Genomic DNA, 17408 nt, shown 5'->3' with positions numbered 1-17408 from the left:
CACAAAGTGAAAGTGTTCATGGTTCTTTATTGATCAATTTTCTTTATGAAAGAACACTTGAGAAAACATCTGATTTTGTTGACATTCCAGGATTCTTCAATCTTCATTTTGGAAATGAAAACACTACTGGAATAGTTAGTATCAGTCAGTGCCATCATAACCCTGCATTCTTTCCTGACTTATCATTTATTATACCAATTTAATTAATAAGGGAATCCTTTACTGCTTTTTGTAATTCACTGCAAAGGTAATCCAGATTAGCATACTATCTTGTCCACAGAGATTTGTGTTTTTTGGAAGTGCTCTTTTAAAGATGACGTAAACATAAGTCAGTTATAAATGTTTGATCTCTCTTGAAATTCTGCTCCAAAAGGTTTTGTCCCACTGCAGAAGGTATTGAGAGAAACCATTGTAGATGAGGTTTTAATATCCTGCACTCTTCTTACACAGGTGTTAATTAGTTAAACAGAAATTGTCATTCGCTATTGATTCATTTTGTATTTTAAAAGTTCTCTTACTCATTTTTATTTACTTTTATGTTGTGATGATTTTTTTTGATTAACTGTTTGAAGGGTCTGTAACTATTTTGTCTTACATTTTATTTAAGACCAGTCTACTGAAATGACTTCCGTGGTTTCCTTTGTGAATGCCACCTTCGTTCGCCCTCCAACTTTTTACATCAGTGGATTGTACAACATGGCATATGCGAAGTATTACTATATGTTTTTGTGCTTTGTGTACGCTGTGACTGTTTTAGGAAATTCTTTTATAATAGGCACTATATATCTGGCACGCACGCTGCATACAGCAAAGTATATAGCTGTCTTTAACTTGGCCTTGTCTGATCTGTGTGGAAGCTCTGCTCTTATTCCAAAGTATGCAGACATGTTTTTGCATGAGAACCAGTACATATCTTATGAAGACTGTCTGACAAGCATGTTTTTTGTTTTTCTTTGTATTACCCTACAGTCCTATACTCTGCTTGCTTTGTGTTTTGACAGAGTAATTGCTATATGTTTTCCTTTGAGGTATCATGCTATTGTCACCAAAACCACAATGACTCTGATCATTGGTGTTGTATGGCTTTTTTCTATATCTTTTGTCATCGTTCGTATAGCTCTGATTACCAGACTGTCCTTCTGTAGATCTACCACAGTTGACAGCTATTTCTGTGATCATGGTCCAATCTTCAGACTGGCCTGTAATGATAATTCTCCTAATTACATGGTGTCTTATTTCAATATTGCTATTGTGCTTTGCCTTCCAATGATACTAATAGCTTTCTCATATGTTTGTATTGGTGTTGCACTGCTTAAGATCTCACATGGTGCTGAGCGATTTAAAGCTATGAAAACCTGCACTTCTCACCTCATATTAGTGGCTATATTTTATCTCCCAATATTTAGTGTTTATATCACTGCTCTTACAGCATACATTCATCCAAATACTAGGATAATTAACTCAGTCTTAGCACAAACAATTCCACCCATGTTAAACCCCATCATATATACTTTGAAGACAGAGGAGGTATTGCAGTCTATTAAAGTACTCTACAAACGAACCAAGGTGAACTTTGCAATGGAAGATCCTGTGAAAAGCACTATGAAGAATTAAAATGATATAAGTATAAAAGTATAGTTTGGCTTTCTGGTATAAAGTAGAGAATCATTCATTGTTGTTTTCATTCAGTTAAAAGACTTAAATTCCTTCCTTTCCATTATCCTGCCCTTTTAATTATTATTGAACTCTTCAATGAATGTCTGCTTAAATAATTATAAAACAAACAAAAAACCTACCAGTATGTAGCCATTATTTTCATCACTACAAACAGTTAAAACAAACATAGAGCATTTGCCAAGGCAGGAAATACATAAAAAATGAATCACTAAGATAATGCTAATTGCTGTATGTCTATATGTCAGGGAATTTTATGGTGTGTTATCCAGTGATGGTGTATATTCACATTTTATGTAATCCTTCTACCTTAATCACAGATATGCAATTTGATGAAAATATTTCAAGATGGTTTATTTGATAAGTATTTGATGTTATATGTAAACATTGTGAAAGTTAAAAAATGTAGCATATGCAGTCTACATATTGAAATAAAGCTGCACAAAGTATTTTGTGATCTCATGAAAACCCATGTATTTACATATATGTGCCTGTTCAGCCTACAGCAGGTTAGGCTTTCACACTTACACTGTTATAAGCAATGTTTCACCCCAGACTGCTTTTTGAGTGAGTGCAGCCAATTAGAAAACAAACAATTTACATACATCAGACTTAAAGGGACAACAACAAAAATATCCCTTTTAATTGTGACAGAGAGGTTGGAAAATGTAAAAATCATGGATAAAATAACTGACTGTTTTTAGTAAATAAAATCACACAAATGTAAGTGTACATCTGGGGAAAAGATAAAACAGACAAAAAATTTAGCATATGGGCCCTTAAAAGCTTTTATCTGTATCATGTATCTGATGGGCAAGAACACCTACGTAAGAATGTTGTTCATTGATTTTACTTAAGCATTTAACAGTTATCCCCTCAAGATTTGTCTCCAAGCTCAAGACCCTAAGAATCAGTCACGCAGTCAGCAGCTGGATTCTGAATTTTCTCCCTGGCTGACCTCAGTTTAATAGAATGGGCAGCCACACTTCTCCCACCCTCTTTCTCAGCACAGGGTTTCCACAAGTCTGTGTCTTATCCCCAATGCTCTATAACATGTACAATACCCTGTATTCTGTGCATCGGCAAGTACAATCCAACACTATTGTCAAATTCACTGACAATTTGGTGATAATTGGCCTCATCACTAAACAAAGGAAGTAAAACCTCTCAAAGAGTGGTGCATAGACAATAATTTCTGAGAAACCTGAAAAATGTATTTGTTTTTTGAAGAATTTTTAATTTGATGCCAACAACATATTCCAAAAATGTTGGAACGGTACAACAAAAGTGTTAATTTGTGCTAAAAACAACACCTGTTGGTTGATTGTCAACAACTCAGTAACAAGGTTGGATAAAAAAGCATCCAAGAGAAGCTGTCTTGAGTCTTTCAGAAGTAAAGATGTGGAGGGGTTCACCACTCTGTGAAAGACTGCACAATAATGCAACAACTGAAAAATGTTTCTTGACATAAAATAGCAAAGAACTTTTGCTTTTCATTATCTATGGTATATAATATTCAGAGAAATCTCAGTATGCAAAGGACAAGGTCAAAAAACAGTATTTGCTTGCCATGATCTTTGGGCCTTCAGGCAGGATTGCATTAAAATCAGATATGATTCTGTAGTGGAAATCACTGCATGGGCTCATGAACACTTCTGAAAACCACTGTCTGTGAAAACAGTTTGTTGCTGCATCCATAAATGCAGTTAAGTTAAAACTCTAAAACGCAAATACTTTCTCTGGGCCTGAGATTATTTAAAACTGACATAGGCAAAGTGGAAAAGTGTCCTGTTTTAAATTATTTTTAAAAATCATAGACACTGTGTCCTTCAGGCTACCACTCAGCTTATAATTAGTGCAAAATCCAGTATTCATGATGATATAGGGGTGCATTAGTGCATATGTCATGGGTGATGTGCACATCTGTGAAGGCACCATTAATGCTAAACAATATATACATGTTTTGTCAGGTGACTTTTTTTTTGTGGGAAGGCATTGTTTATTTCAGCAAGACAATGTCAAACCATGTTCTGTACATATTACAATAGCATGGCTCCATAAAGAGTCCAGGTGCTAAAGTGGCCTGTCTGCAATCCATATCTGTCACTCACTGAAACATTTGCTGCATTATGAAATGAAGTATGACAAAGGACACTTCGAACTGTTGAGAGGTTGAAATCCTGTATCAAACAAGAATGGGCAAACATTTCACTTTCAAAACTACAGCAGTTTGTCTCCTTAGTTCCCAAACACTTAGAGTGTTGTTAAAAGAAGAGGTGATGAAACACGGTGGTAAACATGCCCCAGTCCCAACTTTTTCGGAATGTGTTGTTGGCATCAAATTCAAAATGGGCATATATTTTTCTGAAACCAGTAAAATATCTCAGTTTCAACATTTGTCATGTTGTTTTTTTAGTATTTTCCTTTAAAAATATAGTTTACATGATTTTTCTATCATTGCCATTATGGTGGGAATGGTCCAAGCCCTAGAACCAAAAATGTAAGCCCTTATGAAACATGCTCAAAAGGAGGAAGTACTTGTGGGAAATCACACACAAGTCCAACCCCACACAACTCTAAGATACGTTTAATATGCTACAGCTTGGGCAGGAAGGACGAATGGTAACAGAGTGACAAAGGCAGGGTATTAACAACATACATCTGTGCTACATCCCTAGGCCAACCAGTAAAACACCCGAACATGCAATGAACACAAATACTGTTATACAAGTAAAAATTTGTATTATTCATCCTAGTCCTGTGGTCATTATAGGTATTTTAACCTTTGATGAAGGACCAGAGCGGATGTGCTCAACCATGGTCCTGTTGTGCTATAGTTCTATAATAATATCTGGTCATTAGTGGTCCTATGATGGTCCCTTTTCATCCAATTATGTTTCATAACAGATGAATGCAGGCACAATTTAGGTGTGCACAATGTACAGGCATAAAAAGCACTGCACTATAACAGACAGGGAAACATTTCCACTTAAATGCCAAGATAATCTCTGATATGTAAACATTAACAAAGTCCTCTAAAAAGGTCAGTTTGACACTCCCACCTACAGTCTTGGACAAAATTTATTTCATTTGACATTCATGGTTTGACTCCTCTGTATCCATAAGGGACTAGATGAGACCTATTGAAGGCCATTTTTCTGGTGATAAATCTGCCTGCACAGTAATTATGAAATGTCCATGTCTATGTTGGCCATGGTAAAATGGATGTGCATACTACATTGCAGCGTCCTGTGTTTTCTTACCACTGTATAAGGGGAACATCATACTACATTCAGAATAGAATTCAGTGTGGTAAGCACATACCACATACAATTAATTTATGTCATCAAAAAACAAAAACATCGGACTATTTTTTTAGTTCTGAGAAATCATTTGGTCTTCTTTGCAGGCCTAGACACTGAAGGTTCACCATTATATCTGTCAATAAATTTTATTGCTGATGGCCTATAACCTAAAGAATATAACATCCTGGTTGAGTGATAATACTCATGATGGAAACATCTGATTTTTATTAAAATTCCAAGGTTCACTTGGTTCACAATCTCCCACTACAAATGATTTATGATAAACTTTGATCTAACCTCATAATGACTGCTATGATATTTGACCTTCACTTTGTCAGAAACTATTGTGTATGTCAGGATTAAAGCAATAGTGACCTTTTCTTATTCGAAAAGAAATCTTTATTTAAATGATAACAAATAACCTAAAAAAACAGATCTTCTCCATTTGAATTTTTTTTTCTCCTACAGGATTATAGGGAATAGAAAAACTAAAGATACATCTATGATGACTTGCACAATTTTCATTCATCAGAAAATCCATTATTGCCTCTTTTAATTTACTTCAAATGTATTCCAGTTGAGTATACAACCTTGTCTCTAGAGATTTGTGTTGTGGAGGCGCTCTTTTTAAGATGATGTCAACACAGGTCAGCTATATATATATTTGATCTCTCTTGAAATTCTGGTCCAAAAGATTTTGTCCTGCTGCAGAAGGTATTGTATAAAAAATGTGGATGTTTTTAACATCCTGTATTCTTGTTTCATATAATTATTAATTACAGAAATTGTTGTTTGCTATTAATTAATTTTGCATGTTACAAATTCTCTTTATCATTTTTATTTGCATTAATGTTTTAAGACTCGTAAAGTTGTAAACTTTGTGAAGAGTCCATTCTTTCTAACCATTCTTTCTTATATTTTATTTAAGACCATTCTCCTGACATGATTACTGTGGTGTCTTTTGAGAATGCTACTTTCGTTCGCCCCCCTACGTTTTACATCAGTGGATTGCACAACGTGCCACATGCAAAGTATTACTATATGTTTTTGTGTTTTGTGTATGCTGTTACTATTTTAGGGAATTCGTTTATAATGGGTACTATATACCTGGCACGTAGTCTACACACAGCTAAGTATATAGCTGTCTTCAACTTGGCCTTTTCTGATCTGTGTGGAAGCTCAGCTCTTATTCCTAAGTATGCGGATATGTTTCTTTCTGAAAACCAGTACATACCTTATGAAGACTGTATGACAAGCATGTTTTTTGTTTTTCTTTTTATGAATATGCAGTCCTTTACGTTACTTAGTCTGTCTTTTGACAGAGTAATTGCTATATGTTTTCCTCTGAGGTATCATACTATTGTCACCAAAACCACAATGATTCTAATCACTGGTCTCATTTGGCTTGTCTCTGTATTTCTTGTTACCATCCGGGTAGTTCTGACTACCAGACTGTCCTTCTGTAGATCTACCACAGTTGACAGCTATTTCTGTGATTATTTCCCCATCTTCACACTAGCCTGTAATGATAATTCACCTAATTACATGTTGGCCTATGTTAATGTTGCAGTTATGCTTTGCCTTCCATTGATGCTAATAGCTATCTCATATGTTTGTATTGGTGTTGCTCTGTGTAAGATCTCACATGGTGCTGATAGAATCAAGGCTATGAAAACCTGCACTTCCCACCTCATATTAGTGGCCATGTTTTATCTACCAATCATTAGTGTTTATATTACTGCTGATACAACATACATACATCCAAATAATAGAATAATCAACTCAGTCCTAACACAAGCAATTCCACCCATGTTAAACCCTATCATATATACACTGAAGACAGAAGAGGTATTGCAGTCTATTAAAGTACTCTACAAACGTTTTAGGGTGAACTTTGCAATGGAAGATCCTGTGAAAACTGTGAGAACAATTAAAGTGATATAATAACTGTAATTTGGCTCACTGGCGTAATATACCAACTACAAAGTCAACAGGTAGAAATAAAATGTTTGCTGAGGGAAAACAAAAATGTCTTACAATGGTGCACTTCAAGGTCTGGGATATATTAGACAAAAAGCAAACACTTTGTAGTCATCTTGTTGGTTGTGGAAGATATATGCAGGTGTGAAGACCTAGCAACTTTAACAAGGGCCAAGTCGTTATGGCCATACAGCCAGGAATTACACCGTGAGATTTTAGAAATCTTGTTATTTAGTGACATTTTAGAATCGCCCATAATGTATGGACAAAGTCTGTGATTTACATGCTAATGTTATATGAAAACACTGACATGATGCACTGGGGGTGTTCACACCGCACATGAAACACAGCCCCCAAAGATGGGTAGGACTGAATTTTCAATGACTCCATACAAAGTGCACCACATAGGACTTAAAACAGTGGCTCCTGCATCCAAACAGTCCATCATATATCTCATAAAAATATATTCGGGATTTTGTCATGTGTGCACAAGTCCATGCTAGGCAAATAGTAGTAACTACTTTGGTATAGAAACCAGAAATTACACAGTGTGCTGCATGGTGTGCTGCCATTTGAAATTCAGCCACTGACAAACCCTGCTACAACACTGAAACAAAGGCAAAAGACAATTTTACAAAGGCAATTAAAAACTATTAACTTATTGATGTTTACTGATGTATGAGCAATTGTTGTGATTCTTTGTAATCACCCAACTACTCAATCGAACATGCTCATTTGGGCAGACACTGCATGGCAAATGACTGCCAGTAAAGCTGAAATCCGACCCGATCATGAAATTCAGTTGGTTCAGACCAAATTGAAGTTAAATTTGGGCTAAAATCACATGATATATACCTGGCTTTAAGCTTATGGGGAGCTGCCGGTCAGCTGCAGTCCAAGGTGGAACGTGTCACAAACCAGCAACAGTGTTGGGCACCCATGTTCAAGTTAAGTGAACCTATAAACTTTACACCCAGCCTACAGGTAAATACATACTTAAGAGTTTAGTTGTTATTTTTTAGAAGGGATGAAATGGATTCAACTAAACTTTTTAAAAATAATTTTATGTGTTTCAGACAAAACATTTTAAAAGGTGAGCACACTGAATAGACAGACTTAGGTCCTTATCTATAAGGTTGTACTCGTGGCAGTAAAGTTTTAGATAAGTGATATGTGAATATTAAAGAAGCCTATAAGGCAAAAGTTAGGCCTCTTGTGTCTAATTCGATCACTATATAATTTATCTTTTAGCGTCCTATAAGCCTATTTTTAAATGCTGTCTCATGTGAAAACCATCCGTGATTGCAATAATGATGCCACTGAGACTATGAATAGATGTTTTATGTTCTGCAGACTGGGACACTTTTCACAAGCAGAATGCACACAATGCTGTGGTTGTCAGAATACATACATGCATTTCTGCATTGGCAATGAGGTTCCCAAAAAAAAGACTTCATCCATACCCAGTTGGTGGAATAATTACAGATCTCCGTGAAGACCACTGTCTTAACTAATGTAGGAGATTACATAAATGTAAGTTTTAAGATCTATTGAATGAAACTGCTGATTTGGATAAGTTTAACTCGGTTAATACCACACTTGCTCAACTGAAATGTCGATTCGATTTACAAGCTAAACTCGATCTTATTACCACAACTGAGGCTGAACAGATGCTGTTGTGGGCACACAGTAATTATTATGAGTACGGTGATAAAGCATCTAGGCTTTAGCACAACAATTAAAAAGACAGAATACCTCTTGATCCATTTTACAAATCAAGAACTCTATGGGTGCACTGTGTTCAGATCCTCTCTATTAGTGCTACTTTCAAGTCCTTTTATTCTAGTCTCTATCATTCAGAGTTGTCAGATGTATGACAACTCTGAATGATAGAGACTAGAATAAAAGGACTTGAAAGTAGCATTAATAGAGAGGATCTGAACATCTGATAACACTGAGATGCTCTCGCATTTTGAGGATCTTGTGTTTACCTCTGTAAATCCTACAGCTATAAATGATCTTGATTCCCCCTTAAGTATCGAGGAGATCTCAGTCACTGTCAGAGCTATGCAAGCTCCTGGTCCTGATGGCTTTCCAGTGGAATTTTTGATCCCACTTTATATTGAGTGTCTCTAATAACTGTATACACATCAATAGCATCTTTAACAATGATGATTTACTCAGTGTTACAGATGGATTACAGCAGTGCAGCCTATATTATATACACACATACATACATATATATATATATATATATATATATTTACAGCAATGTATAATTTGCCTTTTGTAATTACACCAGCATATCTTTTTGATACACTAGAGATCAGAAGTTTTTTTGTTTACATATTGCATTTGGTTTACATAATTACTGTGGAATAACTGTGTTGTAACAAGGTAATCACATTAATTGCCACTCTATAATTACCATGCTGTAATTGCACTGTACCTATATAACAACTGAAGTTGCTACACATGGGTAATTACATAAGGTGTACCACTGTAATCCATCTGTAACAGTGACTAAAACGTAGTAGTTACACTGTTGTTGCATATGTTGTTCACATATAACTACACAGTTATTATGTACACTTAATATAAAGTGTGACCAAACATTTATTGACAAGTTATCTCCCCTTCATTTAGCAATTTAGAATGAGTCCCTGGAATCCAGGTTATTACCTTCAGCTCTTGCCGAAGCAACTATATTCATCCTTTTGAACAAGGATAAGGACTACTTCTTGTGCCTCTTATAGGCCTATATCCTTTCTAAATGTAGATGTGAAAATTCTGGCTAAAGCATTGGTGTTGCAGCTGGAGAAAATTCTCTCTGGTATAATTCACCAGACCAAAACAGCTTTATTGGGGGTGTCACCTCCCTTTTAATGTCCGCACTCTTTTAAAAAAATATTCACAAAACATTCTTCCTCCACTCCTAAAGTTGTCATTTCATTAGATGTGGATAACACTTTCCACCGAGTTGAGGGAGATTATCGTTTTGCGATTTTACATATAGTTAAGCCCAGAAATATTTGGACAGTGACCCAAGTTTTGGTATTTTAGCTGTTTATCAAAATAAGTTCAAGATACAGATGTATAATGAACATGAGCTTAATGTGGAGACTGTGTACTTTAATTTGAGGGTATTCACATCCCAATTGGAGGAAGGGTTTAGGAATTATGGCTCTTTAATATGTAGCTACCTCTTTTCAAGGGTCCAAAGGTAATTGGACCAATTTGGACAAATTGGACAATTATCTCAAAAGCTATTTCATGGGCTGCATGGGCTATTCGCTCATTACTCCACCATCAATTAGACAAGTAAAAGGGCTGGAGGTGATTACAGGTGTGGTATTTGCATTTTGAAGCTGTTGGTGTGAATGCACAACATGCGGTCAAAGTAGCTCTCAATGGAATTGAAGCAGACCATAATTAGGCTGAAAAAAAAGAAGAAATCCATCAGAGAGACAGTGGGAATGTTAGGAGTGGCCAAATCAACAGTTTGGTACATTCTGGGGAAAAAAGAGCACACTGTTGAGCTTGGGAACTCAAAAAGGCATGGACATCCATAGAAGACAACAGTGGTGGATGATGGCAGAATCCTTTCTATGGTGAAGAAAAACCCTTCACAACATTCACCCAAGCTAAGAAAACTCTCCAGGAAGTAGGTGTATCAGTATCTAAGTCTACTATAAAGAGAAGACTTCATGAGAGCAAATACAGAGGGTTCACCACAAGGTGTAAACCATTAATCAGCCTCAAAAATAGAAAGGCCAGATTAGACTTTGTCAAAAAACTTATAAAGAAGCCTGGAACGTCTAGAACAGCATTCTTTAGATGAAACTAAGATCAACCTATAGCAGAATGATGGGAAGAAGATAGTATGAAGAAGGCTTGGAATGGCTCATGATCCAAAGTACACCACACCATCTGTAAAACATGGTGGAGGCAGTGTGATGGCATGGGCATGCATGGCTTCCAATGGCACTGGGTCACTAGTGTTTACTGATAATGTGACAGAAGACAAAAGCAGCCGGATGAATTCTGATGTGTACAGGGATATACTTTCTGCTCATATTCGGGTCGTATAGCCGGCAGTAAGTCGGATTGGTTTCCAGTCAAGGTTGGACTCCGCCATTCTGTTTATAACTTTTATGGACAGAGTTTCTCGGAACAGCCAAGTGGCAGAGGGTGTACAGTATGGTGGCCTCAGGATTTCACGTCTGCTTTTTGTGGATGATGTGGTCCTGTTGGTGTCATCAGGCCGGGACTGCCAGCTTTCTCTGGACCAGTTTGTAGCCGAGTGTGAAGCAGCTGGGATGAAAATCAGCACCTCTAAATCTGAATCATCTCAGTCAGAAAAGGGTGGAAATCTCTGTCCAGGTCAGGAGTGAATTCTTGCCCCAAGTGGAGGAGTTTAAATATCTCAGGATTTGGTTCATGAGTGAAGGAGGGATGGAGCGAGAGGTTGACAGGTGGATTGGTGCAGTGTCTGCAGTAATGCGGACCCTATACCGGTCCGTCATGGTGAAGAGAAAGCTGAGCCAGAAGGCGAAGCTGTCAATTTACCAGTCAATCTACATTCCGACTCTCACCTATGGTCACAAGCTTTGGGTAGTGACCGAAAGAACGAGATTGGAGATGCAAGCAGCAAATGAGCTTTCTCTACAGGGTTGCCGGCCTCTCCCTTAGAGATAGGTTGAGAAGCTCACTGATTCGGGAGAGAATCAATGTAGAGCCACTGCTACTCGACATTGAGAGAAGCCAGTTGAGTTGGTTCGGGCATCTGGTAAGGTTGGCCTCTGGATGCCTCCCTAGGGAGGTATTTCAGACATGTCCGATGGGGAGGAGACCCCAGGGGAAGACCCAGGCACATTGGAAGGATTGTATCTCTCAACTGTCTTGGGAACGCCTTGGTATTCCTCTGGAAGAGCTGGAGGAGGTGGCAGGGGAGAGGGAGGCCTGGGCCTTAGGCTGCTTCCCCCCCTAAGACCCAGACTCAGATAAGCAGATGACGATGGATGGATGGATGGATGGATGTAAAGTTAATTTGTCCAATTACTTTTGAGCCCCTGAAATGAGGAGGCTTTGTAGAAAAATGGTTGCAATTCCTAAACATTTTATAGGATATTTTTGTGCAACCCCTTGAATTAAACCTAAAAGTCTAAAGTTCTATTGCATCTCAGTTGTTTCATTTCAAATCCAATATGGTGGCATGCAGAGCCCAAATCATGAAGATTATATCACTGTGCAAATATTTCTGGGCCTAACTGTATATTTGGATTCAGAGACAAATTTATCTTTAGGATAAAATTGTTATACACTTCCCCCATGCTAGTGTATACACTAATCATATACATTCTGACAAATTTTCTTTGGCTCGTGGGACTAGGGATGTCCTTTTCCCTGTTACTGTTATTCCTATCGAACTGAAACTATCATTGTATGCAGACGACTTATTGTTATATGTAACTGACCAAATGAGTTCACTTCCTTCGAAGTGAATTTACAAAAAAAGGGAGTGTTTTCCAGTGAACTCACTTGCATTGTTTTTAAACCAATCTACTATCCTATCTAAATTTGCTCAAACAGAGTTTAAATACGTAGGAATTCAATGTGCCCCACACCCTACCTTTTCTATTTCATACCAGTGTTTCTCCATTAATCAACAAACATAAACTGGATTTTCAGAGGTGGAGATCTCTGCCTTCATTGATAGAATTAATATAGAATCTTAGAATTAATATAATAAAAATAAATGTTATGCCCAGATTTTTTTTTCTGACTATTCCTCTATTTTTGCCAAAAAAAATTAAATGCTTGAACAAGGAGTGAGTAAATCAATACATATATATATATATATATATATATATATATATATATATATATATATATATATATATATATATATATATATAATCAATACAAAACTGGAAGTTTCTACTTTTTTAATGTTTGTCTTAAGAGCATTTTCATGACACAGGAAACATATCACAGATTGCTTTTTTTTGGAAAGCAGGCAGGGTAATCAAAAATTTAATGTATATAGGACCAGACAAATCTTGGATTTGCTGCAAAAATGTTCCACTTTAGCATACAGCCTTGCTTATAGAGATTTGTGTTTCTTTTTCTTTTTTTTTTTTTTTTTGGAGGTGTGCTTTGGAGCATGACGTAAATGTAGGTCAGTTATAAATGTGTTTGATCTCTCTTGAACATTGCCTTCGAAAGGTTTTGTCCTGCTGAGGAAGGTATTGCATCAAACCACTGTAGATCAGTTTTTAACATCTGTACTCATTTCAGTTTCATATCAAATGTCATTGATTTATTTTGTATAATACATTTCTCTTAATCATTTTTATATTCATTTATGGTGTGAGGATTTGTAGTGTGATGAACTTTTTGAAGGCCCTATAACTATCCTTCTTTTTCATTGAAAACCACTGTCTTGACATGACTACCACGGTGCCCCTCGAGAATGCTACATTCATTCGCCCCCATGCATTTTACATCAGTGGATTGCACAATATGCCACATTCAAAGTATTACTATATGTTTTTGTGTTTTGTATACATTGTGACTATTTTAGGGAATTCTTTTATCATGGGTACAATATATCTGGCACGCACTCTGCACACAGCAAAGTATATAGCTGTCTTTAACTTGGCCTTGTCTGATATGTGTGGAAGCTCTGCTCTTATTCCTAAGTACGCAGACCTGTTTCTGCCTGAGAACCAATACATACCTTATGAAGACTGTCTGGCAAGCATGTTTTTTGTGTTTCTCTTCATGAGCCTGCAGTCTTTTACTTTGCTTGCTTTGTGCTTTGACAGAGTAATTGCTATATGTTTTCCTCTGAGGTATCATACTATTGTCACCAAAACCACAATGACTCTGATCATCGGTTTTTTGTGGCTTTTCGCTGTATTTATCATTACCATACTTGTATCTCTGATTACCAGATTGTCATTCTGTGAATCTACAACAGTCGGCAGTTATTTCTGTGACCATGGCCCTGTCATCAAACTATCCTGTAATGATAATACTCCTAATTATATGATGGCCGATACCTATATTGTTTTAGTTCTTTGCATTCCATTGGGACTAATAGCTATCTCATATGTATGTATTGGTATTGCATTACTTAAGATCTCACATGGTGCTGATCGAAAGAAAGCAATGAAAACCTGCACTTCCCATCTAATTTTAGTAGGCATGTTTTATGTACCAGTCTTTAGCATTTATATGTTGACTCTTACAACAACTGTACAAACAAATACTAGAATATTCAACTCAGTCTTAGCACAAGCGATGCCACCTATGTTAAACCCAATCATATATACTCTCAAGACCGAGGAAGTATTGCAGTCTATTAAAGTACTCTACAAACGAATCAAGGTGAACTTTGCAATAGAAGGTCATGTGAAAAGCATTGCAAAGAATTAAAATGATATAACATTGTTATTTGGACTTACTGACATAATGCAGATAGTTGTTCACTGTTTTCTGTTTTTCTGACATTTTTTACTAAACAACATTTTTAATTGTTCTTAAAGGAAGCCCATGATTGTAAGCTGATGTACTGAAAGTTAATGTTTTTGTGTTAAGTTAGAAAATTACATATCTCTCTCTGTCTCTCTCTCTCTATATATATATTTTTATTTATATTATGTTCTGATAATAAATATATTAATATTTTAATTAATAATGGGCATTTGCTGTATTCACTCTGCAATTTCCAAAGGATATTATTAAAAAAAACTGACAGTGGTACATCGTGATAATGATCAAGATCGATCTAAACAGAAAAATATATCACATTTATATTATATTATATTGTATATTATATTTTATAGATATATATTATATTATAATATATTATATTGATATCAAATATAACAATGTTGCCCAAGTCGCATTTGACATATATCAGTCCTCAAGGCACAATAACAAAAATGACATTATTAAGAAAGGTTGGAAAATATAAATGAATTATGACTGTTTTCATGAAATAAAATTGCACAAATGCAATCAATGTATCTCAAGGCAAATGATAAAGTGCAAGAAAGATGTAGGATATGGGTTTTTGTATCTGAAAATTAGTAGAGCTATTAGCAATATTAAAATGGTCAGCTTACTCTAATGTAGAGAGACTTATGTCCAGTTATCTTACAGAGAGTTGTTAACAAAAAGAGATTTTAATCGGTTACTAACACACATATTCAGTTTTAGTAATATGTGGTGTTACATTACTGTTTTACACTGTCCTGTCCATCACAGATGACTGCATGTGAAAAATCAGCTGTGATGGTGAAAGTATGAGTGGGAGTGTTTATTTAACTAGAACTGGACATTTGGTCAACTTTTTTTTAAATTAAATTAAATTAAGTGGTCCTTATTACTCCTAAATACATGTGTCCCCTTTAACTCTTTTGAGCATTGGGTGGGGAAAATAGTTTTAAAGATTTTAAGCTGCAGAGGGTTACTTATGTGATCTTAGGATCTTGCAACATCTGAGTTAAATCTATATTTTCTAGATAGTCGATGAATGGACCCCAAATAAAACAATGAATATTTACCATTGACGGCATTATGTAAATAAGTAAGTGCAAAGTTGTAGATAATTCACCTAACCATTTATCTATACCTGGAGCACTTGTTCTTTTCCATGATAAAGCAATAACTCTTTTAGCTAATAATATACCAATTTCTAAAAACTGTTGATGTCTTTGTCTGATTTTGTAATTCATTGGATATAAACCCAGTATGAAGAACTTTAAGTCCAATGGTATCTGTATATACATGATGTCTTGGATACAATCTCTCACTGCTTCCCAGCACTGTCTTAAATGACACACTACCACAGACAGTGAAAGAGTGTCCCTTTTTCTTTACCATACTTGGTACACACATCAGGTATAACACTATTGTTTGTATTAAGCCTTTCTGGAGTTATATATGTACGTAGCAGCCAATTATGTTGTATTAATTTAAGACATGAGTTAATTGTCAATGAGCTTTATTACATGCCTTCTCCCAATCCTTTAATCTAATCCTTGAATTAAAAATTAATCCTTAATAATCCTCTTCATGCCTCCAATCTCTCTATCGATGATTCTAAGGATTCACCCATTAAAAGGTTATATATTTTGGAATGGATGCCCCTCCCCAAACAATTCTTAAACATTACTTTTTCTATTTGGGACAAAACAGGAATAGAAAATGACTGATTTTGTTGTGTTTTAATAAAATTTCTCAATTGTACATATTTGAAAAAATGGTTTAATGATTTACTATATTTATCAGCTATTTCTTCAAATGACATAAGCAATTTACTGCTGGGATTATATAGATCTGCTATTGCTTATATTCCTTTTTCAGCCCAAATTTTAAACCCCCCATCAGACCTCCCTGATGGAAATGATTCATTGCCCCATTTTGGACTAAACAAATAAAGAGAGGCAATTATTTTTTAATTTGATGTCATACAACAATCATATTTCTAATTATGGGATTCTTAGTGCTTTTTTAAAAAGATTTTTACCAGAAGCTGAGTAAAGGTAAATGGGAAGGGGTAGACCCAAGAGTTGACCTTCCATCTCTCTCCACTAGGGAGCATCTTTTATCTGTAAAGTAGAACATCAATCCCCTTAGCTGTGCTACCCAATAGTACCAAAGGATATTGGGGCACCTAAGCCCCCCTCTATCATAGGGTAAGTACATCATTGACATGTACAACCTCTGTTGTTCCATAAAAAAATGAATAAAAAGGGTCTTTAAGTAATAAAAACAAATTACTTGGTGGTGGTAGTGGCAGATTTTGAAACAAATACAACAGTTTAGGCAGTATATTCATTTTAAGAACACTAATTTTCTCCATTAGAGACATTGGTATAGGTGCCCATCTGTCTAGTGAATTTGAAAATTCCCATAACAAAGGTTTGTAGTTATTTTCTACAATATTCTTAAGATTTGGTATAAATTGAATGCCTAAATATGTGAAACAGTCCACAATGTTGAATTGGAGTGTCACCTCGGGTGGATTTTTTCTTTTTGCATGAATTAATAGCATTATAGAAGTTTTAGAGTTATTTATCTTATAACCCGACATCTTCCTGAATGTATTAATCAGATCAACTCTATTTAAGTTGCCCGATGAACTCTTCAGCTTCTCCAGGACTGTTGAAGATGTGTGGCCATCCCTCGTATGTCACCAATAGTCTTTCAGGAGGAATCATTTCAAATTATAGCCTCAGTGACTAGAGCCGTCACCTCGTCAAACTCCTTTCGCCTCCTGTGCACACCAGCTGCTATGTCTTGGTAAAATCGCACCGGTTGGTACTTATAGAGGCTCTGCACTTTCATCTTGGCTGTTGTCACCACTGTTTCTTTATCCTTATAATTTAGAAACTTCATTATTATTGTTCTTGAGGAATTGGTGGTCTCCATTCT

The 17408-nt window shown here is 35.9% G+C and overlaps 3 protein-coding genes across 3 annotated transcripts; all 3 read left to right on the top strand.

The window, feature by feature from the left end:
- Window positions 1-618: 618 nt before the first annotated feature.
- On the top strand, window positions 619-1614 carry LOC108439224 (olfactory receptor 1571-like). The gene has a single exon (XM_017717493.1). It carries the CDS (start codon window positions 622-624, stop codon window positions 1612-1614), a length of 993 nt encoding a protein of 330 aa, XP_017572982.1. The 5' UTR covers window positions 619-621.
- Window positions 1615-5921: 4307 nt separating this feature from the next.
- LOC108439225 (olfactory receptor 1-like) lies at window positions 5922-6923 on the top strand. Its single transcript, XM_017717494.1, has one exon. It carries the CDS (start codon window positions 5922-5924, stop codon window positions 6921-6923), a length of 1002 nt encoding a protein of 333 aa, XP_017572983.1.
- Window positions 6924-13409: 6486 nt separating this feature from the next.
- On the top strand, window positions 13410-14402 carry LOC108439226 (olfactory receptor 1-like). The gene has a single exon (XM_017717495.2). The coding sequence runs from the start codon at window positions 13410-13412 to the stop codon at window positions 14400-14402; it is 993 nt and encodes a 330-aa protein (XP_017572984.2).
- The last annotated feature ends 3006 nt before the right edge of the window (window positions 14403-17408 follow it).

This window comes from Pygocentrus nattereri, chromosome 18, assembly GCF_015220715.1.
Source record: "Pygocentrus nattereri isolate fPygNat1 chromosome 18, fPygNat1.pri, whole genome shotgun sequence".
Taxonomy (NCBI): Eukaryota; Metazoa; Chordata; class Actinopteri; order Characiformes; family Serrasalmidae; genus Pygocentrus; species Pygocentrus nattereri.
Note: the sequence above shows the minus strand (reverse complement) of the source record. Positions and strands in the feature narration are given on the sequence as shown.

What these genes read in the sequence shown, in the direction of transcription:
- LOC108439225 (XM_017717494.1), top strand. Translation starts at nt 5,922, where the DNA reads ATGATTACTGTGGTGTCTTTTGAGAATGCTACTTTCGTTCGCCCCCCT.
- LOC108439226 (XM_017717495.2), top strand. Translation starts at nt 13,410, where the DNA reads ATGACTACCACGGTGCCCCTCGAGAATGCTACATTCATTCGCCCCCAT.
- LOC108439224 (XM_017717493.1), top strand. Translation starts at nt 622, where the DNA reads ATGACTTCCGTGGTTTCCTTTGTGAATGCCACCTTCGTTCGCCCTCCA.